We start from the raw sequence: 22924 nt of genomic DNA, 5'->3' as shown, positions 1-22924 counted from the left end.
TCATTATGTCTCTCTATATAGGCCAGCTCTTTCATTGCATGTATTTATAATTATCCTCACTATATTATGCAGATTGAAGATCGCCGAATTGAAGAAAAAACAAATCGGTGGTATTGGGTTCATTAACACAAATCTCATAGATGCAACTGAGGTTAAATATCATGCCGAAAATACCGAGGCCAACTTGCTACGATCGTTGGTAATAAATGAAAACAAAGATATAATACTCTTTCCTTACAACTTCAAGTGAGTGTTACTGTCTTGTGCATATTCGATTTCCCTTATTAGTCCAGGTTATAGTAATGTAATTGATGACTTATGCATGCGTGCGCAGCTTCCACTATATTCTCCTAGAGATTAAGCTTGAGCAGGGAGTAGTAACCGTCTTAAACTCGAGACGAAAAGATCCCCAGGACTATGCGGACATGACAAATGCTCGAGAAGTAAGTTAAATCGATCATTATCCACCATATCAGCAACTTTGTTCATTTCCTGATATCAAGTAATTGTTTTCTTTCTCTGGCAGGGTTTGGAGAAAATTCACCAAAAAAACTCCGGGACTGCCGAAGAAGCTGCAATTTAAACACCCGAAAGTAAGTACTATAGTAGCATGTTCCGCGCATCTCCTAGTGATTCAAGCGCTAGTTTCATCAATACCATTTAGCATGTTTGCTTATCAGTTTGATTGACCTCTATTTCTTGTAAAGTGGTTGCGGCAGGAACCCGGGTATAATTACTGTGGATACTACGTTTGCGAGTCCATCCGCTACACGACCTATGAGCGGGGCTACTCTGACGAACAATATGAAGTGCGTAAGCAATAATATTCACAATTTTATTTTATTACCATCATTTGTGTTGAGTTTCATTTATTCATATATATATGTATTGACCCCTTCTTCAAATTAGATCTTTCGGATGCGGGATGAACTCTTAGCACCAGATCGTATGCGAGCAATTCAAGAGGAATTGGCGGCATTCTTCCTTGACCACGTGATCGCTGAAAACGGAGAATACTATGTGGACCCTGTGTTCTTACAATTTAGTTAGGAGATTATATTGTAAGAGATAATTATTGTATATATGTAGCCAGTAGTGTCGTATAGATATACGAGAACTTGTTGTTCGACCAATCTCTCGGAGAAGGAGAGGTGGTCGATATCACTTCACTCTGTATGCATATGTTCATGACGATCTTCTGTTTCCTTCATTTGATTACTAGCTAGCGTGTCTAGTCCTCTTCATACGTATATAGTACGTAGCGTCGACCAAACACGGAGATAAGAGAGGACACTTCTCTCTATTAATTAGCTAGCTAACACAATATATGAAACACCTAAATTAACCCCCCAAAACCCCTTTCAAAAAAAACAAAAACCCCAGCCCCTGAAATGCTGACGCGTGGATGCCTATTGGTCCCGGTTAGTGCCACCAACCGGGACCAAAGGCCCTCCTGCCTGGTCTCGCCGCACCGGCCACGTGGAGGCCCATCTGTCCCGGTTCGTGTAAGAACCGGGACTAAAGAGTTAGGGCATTAGTAACGACGACCCTTTAGTCCCGGTTCAAAAACCGGAACAAAAGGCCCTTACCAACCGGGACAATAGGCCCTTTTTCTACTAGTGGTGGCTGTGCCGCCTACTGGCCGGCTGGAGGGAGAAGTAGGAGGGCGTCGCGCACGTCCTTCTCTTGTCCGCACCGGAAAACGAGGGCCAAATTTGAGCCTGAAATGGATCACGCGGTGGATAAAAAGCGGACGCGCGTCCGTTTGAAACGGAGTGTTAGACCGACTTTTGTGTTCATTTCAATCCGAACGGGCACGCGCAAACGAAATGGATCGGCGCGTTGGCTTGCTCTAAAATGCTGGCCACGGAATCCCTGCATGCACCACCGAATTGTTTTTCGCGGGAGTTCTGTGGCGTGCTTCAACGAAAACGCACTCGTATTCGGTGATCTGATCGGGAATAGTCTTCTAAGAAAAAAAATGGATCGGGAATAGTCTGGCGGACGGGTGAGCCTTGACGATGTCTCGCCGCGCCGCCCGCCGGACCGGAGGCGATAAGCACGAGGTTGTCCAACGTGATCCATCCACGTGTGAACGTGGAAATCAGCCGGTCCAGGCGCACGGCCGGCGCCGTGAATTCTCGGGGTCCACCCGCCCGCACACACGTGCACACGGTCTTCCTCGATAAGCATCAGCCGTACGTGCGTCCAAGGTTAAAAGTCCGCTCAACGCCTGCACCGCTGATTTCCGTCACGTTTTCCCCTCCTCCTTCCTGGAAGGCGCGGCCACAAACACGTTTCCTCCGTACGAAAGCTAATCTCCCCCACAGCTGGACCGCGTGCAGCTAGCTAGCGTCGGTGAAGAGTGCTCTTCGGGAGCGGGTAAATACGCCAAGAATATCACTGTTTACACACCATTTTTTCTCCGGAGATCACCAACCGCAGCTCGATCGCCTAATTCAGCCACGGAGAATTTTTCTTGACAGATCTCAGCAAGTGGAGGGGCAAGAACAATAAAATATTATTCAGTTTCATTTGATGAATGGCTTACACTACCATCGGACTATAGGTATCAACTTATCAATAAACCCTTGCAACTAACCAATCAAGAGACAGCAACCCCTGCACCGAACCAATCATGTTCTCCATGTATGTACACCCATCCATATACACACACACATGCATGCATGCATGCTTGCTAGCGCACGACCGCCCGCCCGATATGATGCAATGCGGCGAACGCTTTGAAGCATCTTTGGCGCACGTCATGTCATGCTGGTGAGAGCCCGGGGACCCACGGTGTCATCGCCGCCACCTTCCAATCTTCGTCGTCATCAAGCACCTGATTTTGTCTTATCTCCCGTCTAATATCTTCTTAAATTATCTCCCCTTCATCAGGTCAACAATGGCGGCTCGCCCGTTTCATCGCCCAAACGCCAAGGATAGGAGGTACTCGCTTCAATCGACCGATCGGTTTCTTTGCTGCCTAGAACGGCTTGCCCCAGTACATGAGGATGTCCTGGAGGAGCGGGTCGCCGCCGAAGCCGCCGTTGGGCTCGAGCATGGAGCCGGCCGCCGGGTTCACGGGGTCGCCGCCGGAGGCGAACGAGCGCTCCCACTCGCTGATCTTGGGCTGGCTCTGCACCTCCCCGGCCGGGAACTCCGGCGACAGCACCTGCTCCGAGCAGCTCGAGTCGGCGTGCAGCCGCGGCATCGAGTCGGACGGCCGGTCGTAGTACGCCGCGAAGTCCGGGAACGGCTGCACGCCGCCGCCGCCGCCGTTGGCGTTCATCCCCATGACGGGCTTCTGCTCCTGCGGGGAGCTCACCATGGCCCCAGGGCCACCCCCGTAGCCGCCCATGGCCGCCGGCTTCCGGTCCACGGACGCCGGCTTCTCCATGCCGCCCTTCTTGTTGTAGATGCGGCACAGCACCCAATCATCCAACTGCACCGAACAAAATCACAAACATGTCAGACAAACGATCGCAGATCACACATGACGAAGTACACCAGTCGAATCATTTAGAAAGCTTCATTATTTTAGCATTATCGAGTCGGCCAGTTGCTGCGATGCTATCTACCGGTACAGCGCCGTTCCCGTCGGCGCCGTCGCCGTCGCATGGGCTCCCATGGCTGCACGAGTCATGGGTCCATAAACTGAAAGGGACGATGGCATCGAACGCATTCACACAGCGCGAATCATTGAGCAAGTGGCACCGGGGTGCGGCCCCCCTGGCCCATCCGCCGCGAAATCCCGCGGCCCAAATCCACGGGCGCCGCCTATCCGCCCATTTATCTCGAAAGCAACAATCCACTGTGCCGTCGTAATTGGCATATCGTGGAAATATCGCACTAAAATATCTTCGGTCGATCTAATCTATCTACGGCGATTTCATTTTAATCAATAAGGTGATTTATTAGTAGAAGATACTGGAATTACTGCTGCGAGGCTGGCATGCATGGGGATGGTTTGTTTACCCTGAGGCTGTTCTTCTTGCGGGCGGAGCGGTCGACGTCGGCGAGGCGGTACTCGTGCATGATCCAGTTGGTCTTCTCGCCCTTGGGGGCCTTGCCAGCGTAGAAGACGAGCGCCTTCTTGATGGCCAGCGGCTTGGGGGTGCCCACGGGCTTGTCGGCCCCGGTGGCCTTCCAGTAGCCGGACCCGGCGGCCCGGTTGGGCCTGGACCCGTTGGGGTACTTGCGGTCCCGCGGGGAGAAGAAGTACCACTCCTTCTCGCCGTACAGCGCCATCTCTGCAAGCAGATCACGAGGACATGCTTAATTCCAAAGATTAAAACATATAACTGGACGGATGAAGCGCGTGGAGGATTGATGGAGGACGTACTCGGGAGCTGCCAGGGGTCGAACTTGTAGAGGTCGATCTCGGTGATGATGGGGACGGCGATGGGCGCGCCGGCGCAGCGGCGGCAGAGGTAGTGTGTCACCAGCTCCTCGTCCGTCGGGTGGAACCGGAAGCCCGGCGGCAGATTCAGCTCCTGCCCGCCGCTCATCTCCGGTCGATCGGTCGGCTAATCGGCCTCCTCACGCGAATCTCCTCGATCCAACGAGCCTCACTGTGATTCTATCGCTCACTCGCTGCTACTGCTGCTCTGAATTCTACTGCTAATTCTTTCTTCTCTTGTGCTGCTCTAGGTGGGAGGGAGGAGAGGAGGCCTGAAACTTGTTCCGGGCGAGGCGGGGGGGATTTATAGGGGGCGAGGGGCGCGACACGTGTGGTCCGGGCGGGGCAGGGCACACGTGGTGCGGGGAGGGGCGGGGGCGCTGACCGGCTGACCGGGACACGTGGAGCCCCTATCGGCGGCGCCGCTTCTGTCATGGCTTACGTCAGCGCGCTTGGACGGGGGCGGCTGACGCGGACGGACGGGCGTTCCGTTTCGGGAAGGGGACCGCGCGCGCGGCCCGTGCCGTCGCGACACGTCCGTCCTGGGTCGGGACCGGCGGCGTGGTGGTACGTACGGGTGCGGTGCTCGTGTGCGCGGGCCGGGCGTCGGGGACGTGGTGGATAAGGATGAGTCGTGTCGTGCCGATCGACGACGGGTCGACGATGAGGACGATGATGAGACGACGACGATGCGTTGTGTGCGTGTGTGTTGGGCGTACGTACGTGTTGTTGGGGGTTGGTAGGTCTTGGGTGGAGAAGACTAAGCAATAGGCAGGGAGTACAGTGCTAGGTTTATCGAACAAAGGTACAGTGCTAGGGTTTTCTGTTGAGGAGCTGCCTGTAGCTTTGGATCCATGGCATGGCACGGGTGATGTAGAAATGCGCGCAGATCGATGGACGGATGGATAGGACTGGTAGATTCCAGCGAGCTCGATCGGTGTTGGACGCCCAGCTCGCGGGCGGTTTGTTGCTTTCCGCTCGGTCGATCGATCAATCCATCAATCAACCGCCTCTCTTGGTTCGTCCCCGGCCGGTGTTGGACGCGCAGCCCGGTGCAGAAAACCGACACGAAAAGACCATCCAGGCCTATCCAGATCCGGCCATGGCCCATGGGCTGAGAAAAAGAAAGTGCGCCCACTGTCCACGCGCGGGGGGAAGGAATATGCCCCGGATACAACTGTTCCGGATCTCGCCGTCCCGTGAGCCGCGCTGCGCTGCAGTCAGTGGCAGCGCCGCCAGCGTGATCCGGCTCCTGTTCCCGCCGGCAGCACGAGCGTGCGCGAGGTCCCCGGAAGCAGAGGAGATGGCGTGCTGACCCGTCGACCGCGCGTTCGTTTCCTTTTCGTCTCCGATTTTCTTGGTGCGACTGCGATTCGATTTGATCGTCGGGGCTTCGGTCGACGTGCAGGTGGATCGGTGACGTCCAATCATGCACGCGCGCACCTAGCCGTAGCCGTGCAGGGTTGTTTCGTGCTTGAACGGGACGCGTCTGCCTGCTCAAGGTGCCTGAGGAAAAATATATTAGTACAACCCATGATCCGTTGGCTGACACCTGTGGCGTGGATCGGCCAGAACTACAGAGGGTGTTTAGCGATACGATAATCCTCAGCGTCGGCAACGTAGACATGGAGCACGCGAGGCGCTTTTCTATCCCCTCTTGCGATCTTTCCTTCCTTCCCTCCCGTGTAGGCGGAAAGCTGGAGCTGGACGCGCGTGCAGATAAAGATCGAGCCTGCTGACTGTCAGAACTACAGAAAGGATCTTGCCTACTGTGAGAAGGTGCTGCCACGTACTGCCGACTAGTGAATGCTTTTTACTTGATTGATGCTGATTTGCCGAAGCATCAGGACCAAGTTGATTCCAGGACAAGTCCACAGTCTCGTTAGCAACACTCTTGTTCGGCAGAAATAAGTTTCTTCTCTAAACTACTCCCTCCGAAAAAAAATATAAGAGCATTGTTTAGATCACTAGCTTATACTCCCTCCGTCCCACAATATAAGAGTATTTTTGACACTAGTTGTAGTGTCAAGAATGCTCTTATATTGTGGGACGGAAGGAGTAATTGTTTATGAAGAGAGTATATTGCTTGTTCCTCACAAAAAAAAACTATATTGCTTGTTTTCACTTAATTATAACTCCTCTGTAGTAGTGATCTAAAACATTTTATATTAGTTTACGGAGGGAGTAGTACGTATCCCTAAAAATGCAGGGAAAATAGGGGAAATTCTTTTTTGAGCCCGGGCTCATCTGCACCCGTGTTGAATAAAAAATTTAAACAAATATTAGAAAATTTCAAAAAAATCCAAAATTTTAGGGATACGTGAGGTTCGACCCAAATTTCAAATCAATTGGACAACTAAGCAACCCTCGGCAAAAAAGATAAATTCGGGGTCTGTAAAACAGTTTACTGTTCATGTACTGTTTTGACCCGATTTGTCTTTTTTGCTGAGAGCTACTCAGATGTTCAAGTGAGCTAAAATTTGAAGCGAACCTCGCGCCATAAATTGTCTATCATGGGAAAAAATTCGGAATTTTTTGAATTTTTACAGTATTTTTTGTGAAATTTTTTATGGCCAGATGGAGATGAGTCTGGGCACCGAATCGCTGCACCCGGAAAATAGTGAGTAGACAAACATTAGCCGATTGGCGTGATGACCCATATACGCAGCCATGATTCATGATTGCACCCTTTCCTCCACACTGACAGACGGCATGTTCACGTCCGCATGGCAGAGAACGAACCCATTCTTTACATGCTGCTTCTCTGATTGACGTAACTTCATGGATCCTGGGTGTGATCCTCACTACTCCGGATAAACTAATATAACCTCCAATCTGCTTACGCTGCACTCTTTTAAAAATCCTGATCCTCAGCCGATCGCTGGATGCTTCCAAAGACGATAGCAATGCTGCCGATGCAAGCATTATTTCCCCGACTAGTTTATTCAAATCGCCCAGGCTGTCTCTTGATCAGTCGGCACCACTGATCGAACCAAACTAATGGCGCCCGCCTGATTCCGTTTATATATAATTCAGGGGCGAAAGCGGTCGCTGACCTAACTCCGTGACCTCAGCCCTCCATTATTGTACTACTCCAATGGCGATGTGGAGCTCCCGAAGCCTCCATCCATGGCTTATTTAGTCTGTTTATCTGCGCCTGCTTGCTTGGCTGGATGAGCACGTCGGATTAGTATAATCGGGATCGATTAGTGGCTGATAAACAATGCGCGTGCGTACATGGTATGTGACAGTCTGACAGAGCTGGAGGGCATATATATAATCGTGTCTCCTGATTCCTGGCACGCAGACAGGATCCGGCATGATCCGTGCGCGCCTTTTGATTGGGGGTGTGTTTTTTCTTGGTTTTTTTTTATCTGGAGGGTGATCGACACTGGTTGCTAGCTGCGCTTGACCTTGCCCACTGTTTCTGCAATTTGAGATGGTAATAATCTTAGCTTATGCCTCTGGAGAGTTGTCCAGCCATTTATTCAGAAAGATGAGCATCACTGTGATCACAGTATCCTCACAGTATTCAGATAACAGTGACACAAGTGGACAGTATTCGTATCCGCACGAGATTAGAATGAATCCTCTGGCATGCAACGCGTTCGGTGGACAAAATTAGTTGGAAAAGGTGTGCTTGATTTAATTTTCAAACAAAAAAAGGTGTGCTTGATTTAAGTCCAGAAAACTGCATTTTATTGTTAAAAACTTAACATATATGCCGTGCTTGACTCCGAGAGTGGACTTTATCCTCTCGGGCTCCATGGATCTCCAAATTTTGAGCAATTCAAAAACCACATTTCAAAGTTTCGAAACAATCTGGAAAGAAATGCGTGTGTACATAGGATAGGTGGCTACAAGTGTGTACACTTTCATTCTATGAAATGCATTGCTATGTGATATGCACAAAAGTAACAAAATCATGAACTTTTTATGGTGAATAGTACATGTACTATTAATAAATGATTTTTTAATCTAAAGAAACATTTTTTGTGTAGCTCATATCATAATGTATTTCATCATGAAACTTTGCACACCGTGGAAACATGCCTAGGTACAAGTGTAAAAAAATTATAACTAGCATGATGCCCGTGCGTTACCACGAAAGCATTGGCTTAGAGGTGGCGAAATAATGCCACTGTCCTACCTTTGCTTGATTTACGACTAGAAAAGATAGCAAAAATACAGTGAGAGACATGCAGCGTCAGAGAAATTTAAATGACCATAGTAGGTTGGGAAGAGAACTACAACCAAGATCGATTTTAAGTTTTCTTTTCGAAGTCACATTTTTAGCTCTTTTTTTATGTGTTCCTTCTACAAAGAAGTTGGTCTCGCATGAAAATAGTGTATTTTGTTATTTATGTAGATCTCACATGTGAGTAAAATACGATGTGTGTGTTTATTTGGAAAGGATGTTCGACCTATATGTGAACTCACCACCAACTTCAATCTTTATGAGTAGGAAAGATTTTTTGGAACTCTAAATTTCAATTTTTGAATTTGTCAAATTCCAGGCTCCATGGAGCTTGATCTCCATTAGAAATTTCGCTTGACTACTCGAAAACACGGATACTACCACCAACCATCACATATGTATTAGATACCATATCCGATACTAATTCGTTGATGATACGTCCCATACGTATCAACGGAGTATCGATAAATATAGACAATAAATTTAATGTAGATATGTTTTATATACTTCCTTGATACGGCTAGCGCACTCAAAGCCCTAAGAGCATGTACAATGCAGGCGCTAGCACAGGGACGCTAGGATATATATCCTGCTGGATTGACGGTTAGGCCTTCAATTCCTGGCGTCACATGATGCGTCGACGCAAGAAATAGAAGCGGGCGCTTAGACCTTTTTTGCCGTACGGGATAACACGCTGCTGCACCGGCTGATTTTATTAGCGTCTATTAATTAGCGCCTAGCGTTGAAACAGACCGACGCTTGGTTGCTTTCTAAATTATAATATTTATTTTTATTCACCTAAGCGCCTGTATAAGCAGCTTGCGTTGAAGATGCCCTAAGGGGCATATGTTAACCACGGATTGTCCCGATCCCGGTGTCTAAACTCCAACTCCCTATCCTCTTTCTCTCTTTTGTACTCACTATTGGCAGCGGTGGGATACTCGCCTCCCCCTCTCAGGCTCCAGCAGTGCCATCGGTAAGCCGGTGGTGGGCTTCTTTCTTCGGTGCCCCCGCTTTCTCTTCCCACCACTCTCCTATAGATTTCTATCTAATGGCAGGCTGATGATTTCCTCCTCCTCCCTTTTTCTCTCTAATTGAACTTTTTTTTGCCAGAACTGTAATTGAACTTTTATGTTTGTTTGGCCGTTGGTTATCGGCTTTTGTTGGAATTATGGATAAGAAGATAGAGGAGAATGGACTAAATACACGCTAAATAGCTCGATGCTTAAATGATAACATGTTCATTATTATTATTTTTCATACGCCTCCCAGATGGGAGCCAGGTTCCATTGTTATTATTATAAAACAGTCGAACGTATCCCCATATTGACGCTTTAAAAAGGATGTATGTACATATTCATATCGCCCCAGTGCAGTGGTTATCCGTATCGGTGGAAAATTTAGACTCTGCACAAGGTGCGTGATTTGAGATGTTTCCTGCTTTATGCATGATATAAGCTTGCTAGACTGGTACTCCTTTGTTCCTAAATATAAGTCTTTTTAGAGATTTCAATATGAACTATATATGAAGCAAAATAAGTGAAGAATTATGTTATAGATCCGTATGTAGCTCGTATTGAAATATCTAAAAGTGCTTATATTTAGAAAGTGCTTTATCTCCTAAAAGTCGCAGCCCTTCCCTTTGGGCGGGCCGGAATGGGCGCTAACAGCTAAAGATGCATCTTAGCTCGTCGGGTGCTTATCGGATGGCAAAGAGCTGCTACGTCGCTTTATGGCCCTCCTGCTCTGACGACTGCAGATCAAAGGGTGTCAGCGCAAGCATGGGCAAAACCAGCAGCTCGTTATCTATCTATATACTATCTGATCACATTTCGAAGCGCAATCCAGGAATTCTCCGCGGTACGGCATAGGAAAATTAGGCTGCGGTGTGGTGACCTGGTCATAACTAACTTCAACAAAAGATATGTAAGCTATAATAGTTTGTTGGGAATGTGGCTAGAAAACAGGTCACAGATTTACAAGAACAGTGATAAACAAAACATTTGCCATGAAAAGTCAAAAGTGTACCAGCTTTTATTCAACAAAGTACGGGCATGAATCAAATAGGCCCAAACTATTGCTGTCAGGATCCAATCTACACTGACAACACAAAACAAATCTGAATTTCAATGCTATGGGAATTAACTGCATCAGAATCTGCTAAAAAATGACTATGTTGCTGGAATGGAGAGGAGCAAGGAGTTGGCTGTACAGCAAGAGAGTTTTCCACTCTGGACCATCTCCTACCCAAACCAAATATCCACAATAACATATCAACTATAATGGTGCCCGGCTCAGTTACAGTTGAGCAAAGCAACGAACAAAATTGTACTCCCCAAGGCTTTCCAAGCAGAATGCAACGCAAAGAGGCCACTGCACTAGTGCAGCCGCATGGCATCTATCAGCAACATGTAGCCTCTCCCCCGCCTTGATTTCCCTGCTCTCCACACGCGGAAGCCCTCAGGGAAGTACCCACTTTGCTGCCACTCCCGCATTTGAGCCATTGGGTATGGCCCATGCTCTCGCCCCTGAAGATCCTTGTACAGCCACCCTTGATCTGACTTGCCTGTCCCATTCACGGTTACGGGATCACGCGCCATGGCCTGTGACGTACTGCATGCAGGCCCCGTGTTTCCATCCAGATCATTGGAAGCACGGACTGTAGGTACGGTGACCCCATTGACGGCTTCCGGTCCGTCATGTGCATGCGCAGCGATCCCATTAACGGCTTCTGGTCCATCACATTTTGCCTGTTCTGGCTCACGCTGCTCCATTTGAACATCCTCGTCGTCATCACTGACCAGATCGATGATATCTTGTTTGTCACAACCACTGTGATGGCTAGGACCATTTCCATCCTCCTCGTTGTCGATATCAATGACTCCAGTAACTGCAATAACTTCACAAGATTATTTTTTATTAGGGAAGGGAAACAGGCAGAAAAGCAGTTACTATCACATGGTTTAGGAATAGTATTTCAATGCATTTAATAAGGTGGTATTGATCAAACCTCCGACCATACAACCAGAATAGTAAACCATGTATGTACGAACGGGTAAAATGCAAGCTAAATGCTAAGCATCTTTTTCACAGTCCACTGCGATCTAATTATACTTGCGTTATTAATAGGACCGAACTCATAAATTGATGGAAAATGGAGCTCAATATGCAGCATAAAAAACCTCCGGCAAGTTAACATGTTCATAACTATCGAAAGGGTCGAGTAGCAAAATTTGACCTGTGTTCAATGGAGTGTGCAATCCAGGACCAGGACTGCCACCATTACAGAGGGCTTTGCCGGCAGCTGCAAGGATTAACATGGATACATAAAGATCCAACTCTAACAATAGCAATTGCATGCAATCAATAAATCAGGATCCATGGAAGTAGATAGATAAGAGTAAAATAAGAGGACAGTTCATAGCAGAACGATCACCAATCCTCGGAAACAGATAAACTATGCTCATATGTGAATATTCTTATTTACAGACATTGTATCAGCATGTTAGACACAAAGTAGAACTCTTCATAGGGATCACACATAGTGCTAACTCCTCACAAGACAAGTAGCTCAATATGCAGCATAAAAAACCTCCGGCAAGTTAACATGTTCATAACTATCGAAAGGGTCGAGTAGCAAAAATTGACCTGTGTTCAATGGAGTGTGCAATCCAGGACCAGGAGTGCCACCACTACAGAGGGCTTTGCCGGCAGCTGCAAGGATTAACATGGATACATAAAGATCCAACTCTAACAATAGCAATTGCATGCAATCAATAAATCAGGAGCCATGGAAGAAGATAGATAAGAGTAAAATACTAAAATAAGAGGACAGCTCATAGCAGACACAATCACCAATCCTCGGAAACAGATAAACTATGCTCATATGTGAATATTCTTATTTACAGACATTATATCAGCATGTTAGAGACAAGAAAGTAGAACTCTTCGTAGGGATCAGACATAGTGCTAACTCCTCACAAGACCAGTAACTCAATATGCAGCATAAAAAGCCTCCGGCAAGTTAATATGTTCATAACTATCGAATGGGTCGAGTAGCAAAATTTGACCTTTGTTCAATGGAGTGTGCAATCCAGGACCAGGAGTGCCACCATTGCAGAGGGCTTTGCCGGTAGCTGCAAGGATTAACATGGATACATAAAGATCCAACTCTAACAATAGCAATTGCATGCAATCAATAAATCAGGAGCCATGGAAGAAGATAGATAAGAGTAACATACTAAAATAAGAGGACAGCTCATAGCAGACACAATCACTAATCCTCGGAAACAGATAAACTATGCTCATATGTGAATATTCTTATTTACAGACATTATATCAGCATGTTAGACACAAGAAAGTAGAACTCTTCATAGGGATCAGACATAGTGCTAACTCCTCACAAGGATCATACTGAACTTTACTGGGCAACAGCCGCAGGAGGGGGGGTAGCGTACGTTGTAAGTCAAATGTTAATAGTGGCTACAAAAGTGGAATGTATAGCATTAGTTCCTTGCAATTTGTCTGATATTTAAGTAGTTTTTTCTCTAAGCGCCAAACGAGTACTGATTTGCTATTCCATTTTCAGGTAGCAGTATAGAGAGGACATGCAGATTTTATTTTATTTGCAGTCTACTACATAAGAATAGATACTTGGCAATGGCTACTAACAATGCAAAAGATGCAAATAAGGAAAGAAAGAATTGCTGTAGAGTACCTTCAAAAGCAACTTCACAAGCAGCGTCATGTCGCAGAGATGCACCTGGAGACAGAGAGAAGATTGCCAGTACGTTAATTAAAGAAAAGATGGGTATAATAGTCTCTTCAAACATAAGCTTTCAGAAAAACCCATATCTGGTTACCAAATACAAACCTTCTAGCGATTCATCTATGCCAACTTCCGAAGGGTCAGCTACTGTCTGTATCACACCTAAGAAAAGAAAGGAGAGTAGATCTTTATATTGAAAAGTTTGATCTAATAGTAAGAAGTAAAGGCTTAAGCAATGAAACTTATTGTTAGGTAGAAAAGTAGAGGTGACGAATAGAAAATATACATGGAATGGAACCCTAAGGGAGAAAACATGGTGAAAATAAACTCAACTCCAAAAATATGAATCGACTCATGACATGCACCTCAAAAATAAAACTCCAGATTATAAAGGTGCAATTCTGAATACAAACAAATTTACACTCAACACTTTAAAGTTTGCACACTAGGTATCTAACCTAAAAAAGGAAAGCATAAGCAAATATGAAACTGGGAAGAAATATGAACCATAATTTATGTTGGGTCCAGATTATACGTTGAAGTAATATTGCAACACTACAGAAATAGTCAAGTACTTTCCGGTAAGAAAATCTAGTATTTGTTATGAAAATATATAAGGCATCTAAACAAAACAAAAAGAGGAAAGACCCAGTGCTAGAAGGTCCCACACCAGGTGGGATCCAGGGAAGGATTATACGAGGCATGCCTTCACAAGTGCAATGCAGAAGGGCTGCGTCGAACCCGGGAGCTCTTGGCACAAGTAAGGAGTACTTCACCGCTGCGCCAGGTCGGTCTTTAAAAAATAATCAACAAACACAAAATTTTAAAGCAATCTGGCGACAAATTTGTTCATGCAATACCTATTCGCTTAAAATTAGGACCCACTGCTTTATTTTAATATACCTATATATGCACAACCCGGTGTTTAATACGGAGCATGTGATCTGAGTCATTGGTGGTAATTGCTGAGAATACAAGGTGCAAAGGCATGCCTTCACCCTGCACAGTGCAATGCAGAAGGGCTGCGTCGAACCCGGGACCTCTTGGCACAAGTGGGGAGTACTTCACCACTGCGCCAGGTCGGTCTTTAAAAAAAGCATCAGCAAACACAATTTAAACGCAATCTGGCGACAAATTTATTAACACAATACCTATTCGCTTAAAATTAGGGCCCACTGCTTTATTTTAATATACCTATATATGCACAACCCGGTGTTTAATACCGAGCATGCAATCTGAGTCATTGGTGGTAATATGGTGAGAATACAAGCTGCAAAACATTGAAGGCGTATTATGCCAAATCCACCCGAACCTACCTATCTAATAGCAGGTTATACCATCGCTTAAGGTAAACTTGCTAGAATATCATCTAGGTTTGACTAGTTGCTCCAGTCAAATTGCAGCAGAAATTGCGAGCTGGGGTTATAGTACAGGTTGTTTCCTTATTTAACGAAGCTTGAGAATCTATGAAAATCGGACGATGCTTTAGTTTGATCGCCAGGATGTAGCTAAGGTACTGATTGAGCAAATAATTTAGGCTTCAACGGCTAAATTTAGATGAACCGGGATTGCATCGGGATAGTTGCTAAATATTGCTCGACCTAACCATATAGGCCTCACCAGCTAAAGTGCTCAAGCAGTTTAGGCCTTATTGCCACTTGCACGCATTGGTGCAGTATTGCTCAAGTTATCCACAGTTGTAATGTCAGGAATTCAGTAACCACGTGTACATACTACCAATTTGTGTTGGCCACTCCTCCATGCGCTAGTTTCAAGTGCAGGTGTTGCAGAAGTTTTACAGGGAGCACTCCTAATGCAGATGCCTCCTAGTGCAGATGCAACGAACGACTGGTTTCAATGGGCTACTGAACAATGGAGGTGGCCGACAACTTATCTCAGCTTTCTTCTAGGACTACAAATGTCTCTTGATAGCACTCACGATGCATGGATAATTGGTGTTAAATGGAGTTGTTTCAGAAGGTAACATTCATGTTTTAAATATATAAGATAAGTGTTATAACATTTAGGCATGCAATTGAAAAGGCCAGTCTATTACTATCTATGTCAAAAATTGGTGGGCGTCGCAGGAGTTTGGCTTCTCCCAGACATTGGCAGTTAAATGGTTTTCCGTGTTTATGGAGGGATGGCCTATCCCTAGGCATGTACATGTACATAAACCTTGCTGTTTTGGCATTTTTTATCAATGCATCGAGATAACAATCTTTGATGTTTTCTCGAAATAGAAAAAAAACTTGGGTGCAAAAAGGAAGTGGCCAATGTAAACATAATGTTCAATCAATTGACTCCACAATGTTTGGTAAACAGGTCACAAAGTCAACATTTATAGTTTATACAACAAAAGCAAAAAAAAAAATCCAAAACGTTTCCTTTTTTCAAATGAGCATAACTTCTGAAACACAAGACCTGTGTCGACTCGTACTTCTAACACACATGCACATGTTCTGCATCGACCATGTTACAAAATAGGTGACGGCTCCTTTTTCACATAAAGGATTAGTATTTCAAAGGATCATAAAAGAACTGATGTAAGGCGTCTTCATGGGGATCTCTGAAACACCTCTGCAGAGGTAAGTTACTTGGCAGTTGAACCTAAATAAGATGGCAGTTTAAGGACCAGGACTATAAATATATTGAAAGGGGAAACAGTTCAGGAATAGTTTAAAACACGACCAAATTCAATGGTAAATAACTTCAGATCAACTAATGGATGAGTCATCCAAGATAAAGTACACTACTTTTAAGTTCTGGATGATGTTGAAATGTGGATGTAAACAGCCTATGTTTTAGAGGAGTTGATGTTTGGCATTCCCTTGTAATCATATTATGCTATGTCAACTGAATGTTTACAGCGGGTTTTCATAGTCTGATGTCTACTCTTATACTCCCTCCGTTCCTAAATATTTGTCTTTCTAGAAATTTCAACAAGTAACCACATATGGAGCAAAATAAGTGAATCTACTACACTCTAAAATATGTCTATATACATCCGTATGTGGTAGTCCATTTGAAATCTCTAAAAAGACAAATATTTAGGAACGGAGGGAGTACATCGTACCAACCCCTAAGCATACATACTATATGCATTCACAGACACATGCATAAATTCTGATACTTAGGAGGTATTAGTCATATTCACTCAAAATTCATTCACCTCCGCACTATGTTTCATTTACTTGCCTGCTTGTAAATACTAAATCACAATCTTCCCTGACAAACAATTCCCATGTAATGATGTAATAAATAATAGACTTCTACAAGGGTAAATACAATCAAATGCTGGACTTAGAAAAAATGATATGGAAAACTTATGCTGCAACTTCACACAAGAATTGTGCAGTGACAAAATCAAATAGTTGGTGACAGTATAATTAACAACTAAAAGTTCTCCAAAGAATCAGCAAAGAAATAACTTCTGTAATGTTGGTTTCCATAATGGGAACCAATGGGGAGATATTGGATGGAGGATGCAATGTTTTGAACATATTTGGCAGCATTAAGGACATACAGCTTATAGAATGAAAGATAAAAAAAATCTATATAATTAAGAACAGAAGTTTCAAGCGTTTGTACCTCGATTCCCTTGAAAAGGGCTCCTTGCTGCTGATTCAATCTCAGTTTCTTTACTCCCTTCTTCTGCATCTGGAATAACTTCGGGGATCACCTCAAGACGTCGCTGTCTTTCTTCTGCTTTGAACATATTTGGCAGCATTATGAATATAAAGCTTTTAGAATGAAAGAGAAAAATAACTAGTATTATATATTTAAATTTGTACCTCGATTCCCTTGAAAAGGAATGTTCGCTGCTGATTCAATCCCAGTTTCTTTACTCTCCTCTTCAGCATCTGGAATAACTTCCGGGATCGCCTCAAGACGGCGCTGTCTTTCTTCTGGTGTGCTTAGAAGCATTTTTTGACAACTTATGTCATGGATAGTAAGAATTGGTCAAGGAAAAAAGAACCACACAAAGTTTCTTTCCTGTGCATTAAGTCGTAGGCTGGCAATACACGATAGTAAAATAATATGAAAAATTATACAAAACTACGAATCACAAGCATGGCAAGTTACTGCTGCATGATCATTACAGTCAATCTGGAAAGGATATTCCTGGCGCCACCCCTTCTCACGCGCTCGTTCCAACTCCATTTCCAATTTTCGAAGCTCCTTATGAAACCACTAAAGGAAAAAAAAAAGGCAACTTTGCCAATTATTGCGTAGAAGCATATGGATATCGAGAAAGAAACGATATATATTAGTAGGGAGCACTACTATTCAGTTTGATGAGAACCCAGATTTTCTCTTTCAAGCTCCATATGGTATCTATATAACAAACATAAGCAATTCAGCATGCAATGAAGGTAGCATTCTACTAAAAACATCTAAAAAGTTTCCTTTTGAAGAATGGTTGGGAAAATCTAATAACCCCATGAGTACGCCATTAAATCCAGCCAACTTAGGAAAAATGATATCCAACCACCTAGCTAGAGGTCATTCCAGCGCCGAACCTAAAGCCTGATCTTAAAAGGTCATGTCCACACTAAAAACATTGTTGATTTTCAGGGAAGAATATTGCATTCATAATCTTCTTAATACAATATCTGTCTATTACATTTTACCTTTTATCAGGATTCGAAGAAGGCCGAAACTGTTCAGGTGTCAAAAAAACAGTCCAGACTGACTCACCTGAGCATGAACAAGTCTACCCTAAACTTATAATACTAGAAGATTTCAAATATCAAACTAAAGACAAAGACAAAACAACTACTGGTAAATATATACAAGTTCAACACAGGCCAAGGTTGAAAGTGTGATACTCCTTTATGCAGTTAGAGTTAAGACTTAAAAGAGTACATAAGAATCTTTTGCTGAGTCATGCACTATTTTACTCAAAAAGATTTATAATCAGCTGGCCTCTTTCTATATTGCTTCAGATAACCAATTAGTTATAAATTTTTCCCATTTATATGTATTTTCATTCAATATTTACCACAATAAGTTCCAAATTGAAGTGATCAGAGTGCACTTACATGATTTACTATGTCTGCATGTACACTTGCCTCTTTTTCCTCTAACTCAGCCTGTCAAAAAGCACAAACCTGAGCATTAAGAGAAGCACACGAATGTTTTAAAAGGCTTAAGTAAAACAAGAGACTGAATGACACTAAAAAGGGATAAAGAATAAGCCCTTCAAACATTTTCAATATATTAGAAACTAAAAAGCACAAAATTAACAAGCTGGTTTGTACGGTACCAAAATATTTGCTGTCTGATCTCATGTGCACTTTCTACATTACCCCCTCCAATCAAAGAGTGACACCTTGGGACACGTGGAGTCTAAATTTTGGCCAAGAATGTAGTCGCGAATATTAAAATACTTAGATTGATTTCGTTTCAGGAAAATCGTATGGGCAGATCTATCTCAAAAATACCTCATAATTTGTATTTTAATCTGGTTCTACAATTGTTACAGGAGAAGCTGCTAATCCAAACTGCATTTGGAGAACTTACTGCCCAGAATGACATTTATTTTATGACCAAAAGGAGTAGACTAAATACATCAATGATCAGGTATTAACAAACACAGGAGTTTCCTGATGAGACACTCAACATTTTCTATCCTACATAATGTCAGAGAAAGAAATACTCCCTCTGTCTCAAAATGTAACTATGTTAGGCGTTTTTTGATACAAAGGGAGTATCAGAAAATGTCTTACATTTTGAGACGGAGGGAGCAGTATCCAAAAGGACTACCGACAGTCAATTCCTTGAAAACAAATCCCTTCCTTACGAGTTGTGACTAAATAATGCAGGCCTGATCTTCCTCCTCAAGTATTATTTGTTTGTCATGGATGCATCAAATGGGAACAGAGAAGAAAGAGAGATAAATGCCTAGACCAATTTGACTACAGACGCATAGCACAAGGAGGCCAAACATTGCAGTTAAAAAACAAAACTTACCACAGTAGGCCTTTTGAAGAGCTCTTTCTTGGCCGACTTCAGAAGATCATTGCACTCATCCTGTTATCAAGAATAAAAGAGAATTATTTGACCAGGCCAGTTCAAAAAGAAGGCTGTATTTGGAGTAGGTGACCAGGCCAATGCTAAAATAAATCCTACTGGAGTGAACAAAACATACCTCCTCAAAGTCCTCTTCTGATAGCATTGAGATCTTGACATCATCCCACATACCGGAAACACATAAAAGAACATCTGTACATGTATTCTTAATCTTGTATTCTTCTGAAGATTTCTTAATGCCTGTTATGGATGTTTTCACGGGGTGAGAAAATTAAGGCCTTCCTAAAAATGGGAAAAAAAAATAGCAGGATCATCAGAAGACAAGTGGATTCAACTGGACATTACCTGTAACTAGTCCAATCTGGTAATATTTCTTAGTCATCATATAAGTATAACTCTTGAGATCATTCTTCACTCTGACCAAACAGCCAATAACCTTCTGTTCAAATGTGTCTGGCTCAGTCAGAAGTTTTGCAACTAAGGTTCTTCTCAGATAAATCAGATTCAGGTTATTCGGATTGAGAGCAGCAAGACATTTCTTGTTTATTCCTGAAACACTCTTAGGAATTATTGGGTCTATTCCTGAAACACTCTTAGGTATTTTTGGCTCCAAACTATTCCGAGGCTTCTTTTTCACCGTGTAACCATTATCATCCACAGATCCATCACTTTCATCCTCTGAAATCGCATTTGCGGAAAGATGCGTTTCCACCAGGCTATGGATCATGTTGTACTTAAATTTCCTTTTGTTAAATAAAGAATGCAGGTTCTCATCACACATGACAGATTTCTTCTTCTTACCATCTAGAAGATTGTTCTGTCGAACATACTCCCTGACAACTTCAGCAACTTTGAAATGGTCAAGAGGCGTGCTTGCATCCTTACCAATACATGATAGGAATTCTGTTAGCTCTTTTGAACCCCACCCAACATATGTTCTCTTCTCCAGTTTCTTTCTCTTCAGAGTTGCTTGCACTTCATTTGGTTTGTCCATTGTGTCAAGAAGAGATGATGGACCAGCACCATCATTGTCACCCAATGGCTTTCCATCTGTCTTGTGATACTCGTCCGAATCCTTCCCTTCTTTACACTGTAGGCTTCTTTTATGACGAATACTTGCTAGTTGCAAGTCGAGCAATGTAAAACACTCCTTGTCATTAAGTATTGTCCAGTAATCTTTAAACAATATTTGATAGTGCTCCGGGGTACCTCCGAAAACAACCTTTGCCTGGAGATGCACATGAACTCTTGTCAGAAAAAGACAAAAGGGAAAAAACATATTGGATGAGTAAACTGGCATTTTTATTTAAGCCAGCCTGACTTCTATCTACTAAGAAATCCAACACAAGTGCAGGTAAATATACACTGAATAGCTTTATGGTAAGGAACAAGGCTGTTAATTTTTTGGGGGGAAGGGGGGGGGGGGGGGTGACAACTAATGGAATAGCATGCATGCTAATTGGAACTTAGTGCCACTTTGAAAAATGGAAGCTTGTTATTGTAATTAAAAAATGAGCTTGGGGGGGGGGGGGGGGGGGTATGCATATGACCATATTCCTTATGCATGTCGTTACCTCTTCAGCATCATCTTTCTCAGTCGCTATTGCCATATTAAAACAGCTGCGGCAGAATCCCATGTTGAATTCGTTGCTCTGCTTCACTGGGACAAAATCAACTTTTCCAAAGCAGTCTCCACAAGCAGAGGAACTTGGACAGCATAAGCATAAATAGAGTGCATCACTTCCACAATTAGAACATTTATGCCAATCTGAAAATAGTTAAAATTAGGCGCAAGAACCAGTACCATTATTTTACAGGACAGAAGTAAAGGAAGCATTTGATAAATTGAAGTCAGGGCGAGAGTTATGTAGTGTTTGGCATAATCAAGGCTGTGAAGTGAACACCAAGGATATGTGTTCCCATTGCAACATGTTGTGCTTATGTCTGCGAAGTTCCTAGATGGAGATATTGCGGCGCTGGAACAGAGTTTACTATCATGCTGCATGATGATGGGACGATGATAAAAACATATGTGTCCTAAAGGTTAAGCATCCAGCAGTTTTCTGTTTACATGAAAGAAAAAGACGGGAACATGAAGAGCAGGTATTTCGTCTCACAGGTGCAGGACATGATCTAGGATCCTCGGCCGTGACCAAGGAATAATGAATGACTCAATGTGGACACGCAGCATAACAGGCGCACAAACGTAGCGCCGATTCCCGTAGCAGGTCGCGCGTGGTAAAACAAGCAGGGGCGACTATGCGTAGGCGCTCACCACAAACGTATTGGTCACTGGAATCAATGAAGTCGTCCTCCTTCCCCACGCAGCCCGGGTGGTAGCTCTTGAGGCAGTTCCTGAAAGGACGGCACGGCAGGGCAATTAATATTCAGCGAAATTCACAGCGGCGATTGTCTTCGCCGGCCGCCGACGCGGCGCGGGTTTCCCGCGGAACAGAGGAGGGAGAAAACCCTGGGGCGCGGCGAGGGGCGGCGCTCACCTGGCGTCGCACACGCGGACGTCGCCGGCGTCCTTGCAGACGAAGCACTGGAACTCGGCCATGTCGCCGAGCTTCATCCCCCACCGGCCCATCTTCTCCTCCTCCCTGCCCCCCTGCGCCCGCGCGGCGGGCGGGGACGCGGCGGCGGCGGCGGCGGCGGCGGGTAGGGTTTGGGGATGATTCGAGGGGCCGGAAATGGATTGGAACGCGGCGCGGATTGGTGCGGGGATGCGAAGGGGAAACTGATTAGGAAGGTGTTAATGCGCCCCGGGAGGTGAAGGGGAGGAGTCGAGCGAGCGAGAGGCGCGGGGTTGAGTGGGGCGGGGTGGGGAGGCGGAGGAGCGTCGGGGTTCAGGTGGGGAGCGGCCGTTTCCGGTCGAGGCCGCGGGGGGCGGCAGAGCCAAGTGTCGCCTGGCCCGTCGCCGCGTGGCGGGCGGGTCGGGTCGCGTCGCGGTCGCGGTCGATCGCGTGACGTCTGACGGCTTCCGGCGCCGCATGTGCGCGCTGGCGCTGCGGTGTACAGTCCCGACGCCAGCCCGTTCCGTGCAGTGCGATCACGCGATCTGCGTTACTGCGTATCACCTGCCTGCCCCGATGGGGAAACGGAGCTTCGCGAGGTCCGGGACCAGGAACTGCCTAGCGCTGATCGGGCAACCCAGTCCAGGGGAACCGGGCACGCTTCTATGCTCTGCCCCCGTTCCCATGCCGCCATGCGTCTGGACTCTGGAGCTCCCTGTCCTCTCGCAACAAAGAAACATGCTACATGGTGATCATTCCTTTGTTGAAGGAAATTAGAGCATCTACGGGCGTCTCAAATCCGACTCAAACGGCCGCGCGAACGATCTTGTCACTGACTGGTCACGAAAATACGACCTAGACGGGTGTTTTAAATGAGTCTCAAACGTTTGGTTGACCAGCACCTCTCATGTTCAGCCCAAATATGGGGTGGATATAAGAGCGCCCGGGCGCGTTCGTCACGTCGGACCCTACAGTCCGACCCCACATGAAAACACACCAAATCC

General features: G+C 45.0%; 2 protein-coding genes across 4 annotated transcripts; both read right to left on the bottom strand.

Moving 5' to 3' along the window:
* Positions 1 to 2497: 2497 nt before the first annotated feature.
* On the bottom strand, positions 2498 to 4683 carry LOC109773651 (NAC domain-containing protein 48). The gene is made up of 3 exons (XM_020332360.4): positions 4346 to 4683; positions 3979 to 4253; positions 2498 to 3445 (listed from the first exon to the last, which is right to left on the bottom strand). Exons 1-3 carry the CDS (start codon positions 4509 to 4511, stop codon positions 2987 to 2989), a joined length of 900 nt encoding a protein of 299 aa, XP_020187949.1. The 5' UTR covers positions 4512 to 4683; the 3' UTR covers positions 2498 to 2986.
* A 5919-nt stretch (positions 4684 to 10602) lies between these two features.
* On the bottom strand, positions 10603 to 22650 carry LOC109773649 (uncharacterized protein At5g08430). Of its 3 annotated transcripts, none has more exons than XM_045235086.2 (16): positions 21903 to 22650; positions 21680 to 21759; positions 20979 to 21172; positions 19750 to 20632; positions 19523 to 19644; positions 19345 to 19404; positions 18414 to 18464; positions 17492 to 17562; positions 17163 to 17320; positions 16960 to 17076; positions 13474 to 13530; positions 13318 to 13362; positions 12671 to 12736; positions 12249 to 12314; positions 11839 to 11904; positions 10603 to 11490 (listed from the first exon to the last, which is right to left on the bottom strand). In XM_045235086.2, exons 1-16 carry the CDS (start codon positions 21992 to 21994, stop codon positions 10979 to 10981), a joined length of 2640 nt encoding a protein of 879 aa, XP_045091021.1. In that variant the 5' UTR covers positions 21995 to 22650; the 3' UTR covers positions 10603 to 10978. The 3 variants fall into 3 exon arrangements, with proteins under 3 accessions (XP_045091021.1, XP_073367072.1, XP_073367073.1); XM_073510971.1 differs by having other exon boundaries at positions 16960 to 17073; XM_073510972.1 differs by lacking the exon at positions 12249 to 12314.
* Between the last annotated feature and the right edge of the window lie 274 nt (positions 22651 to 22924).

The sequence above is a fragment of the Aegilops tauschii genome, chromosome 3, assembly GCF_002575655.3.
Source record: "Aegilops tauschii subsp. strangulata cultivar AL8/78 chromosome 3, Aet v6.0, whole genome shotgun sequence".
Taxonomy (NCBI): domain Eukaryota; kingdom Viridiplantae; phylum Streptophyta; class Magnoliopsida; order Poales; family Poaceae; genus Aegilops; species Aegilops tauschii.
This window is presented reverse-complemented; position numbering and strand designations above follow the sequence as displayed.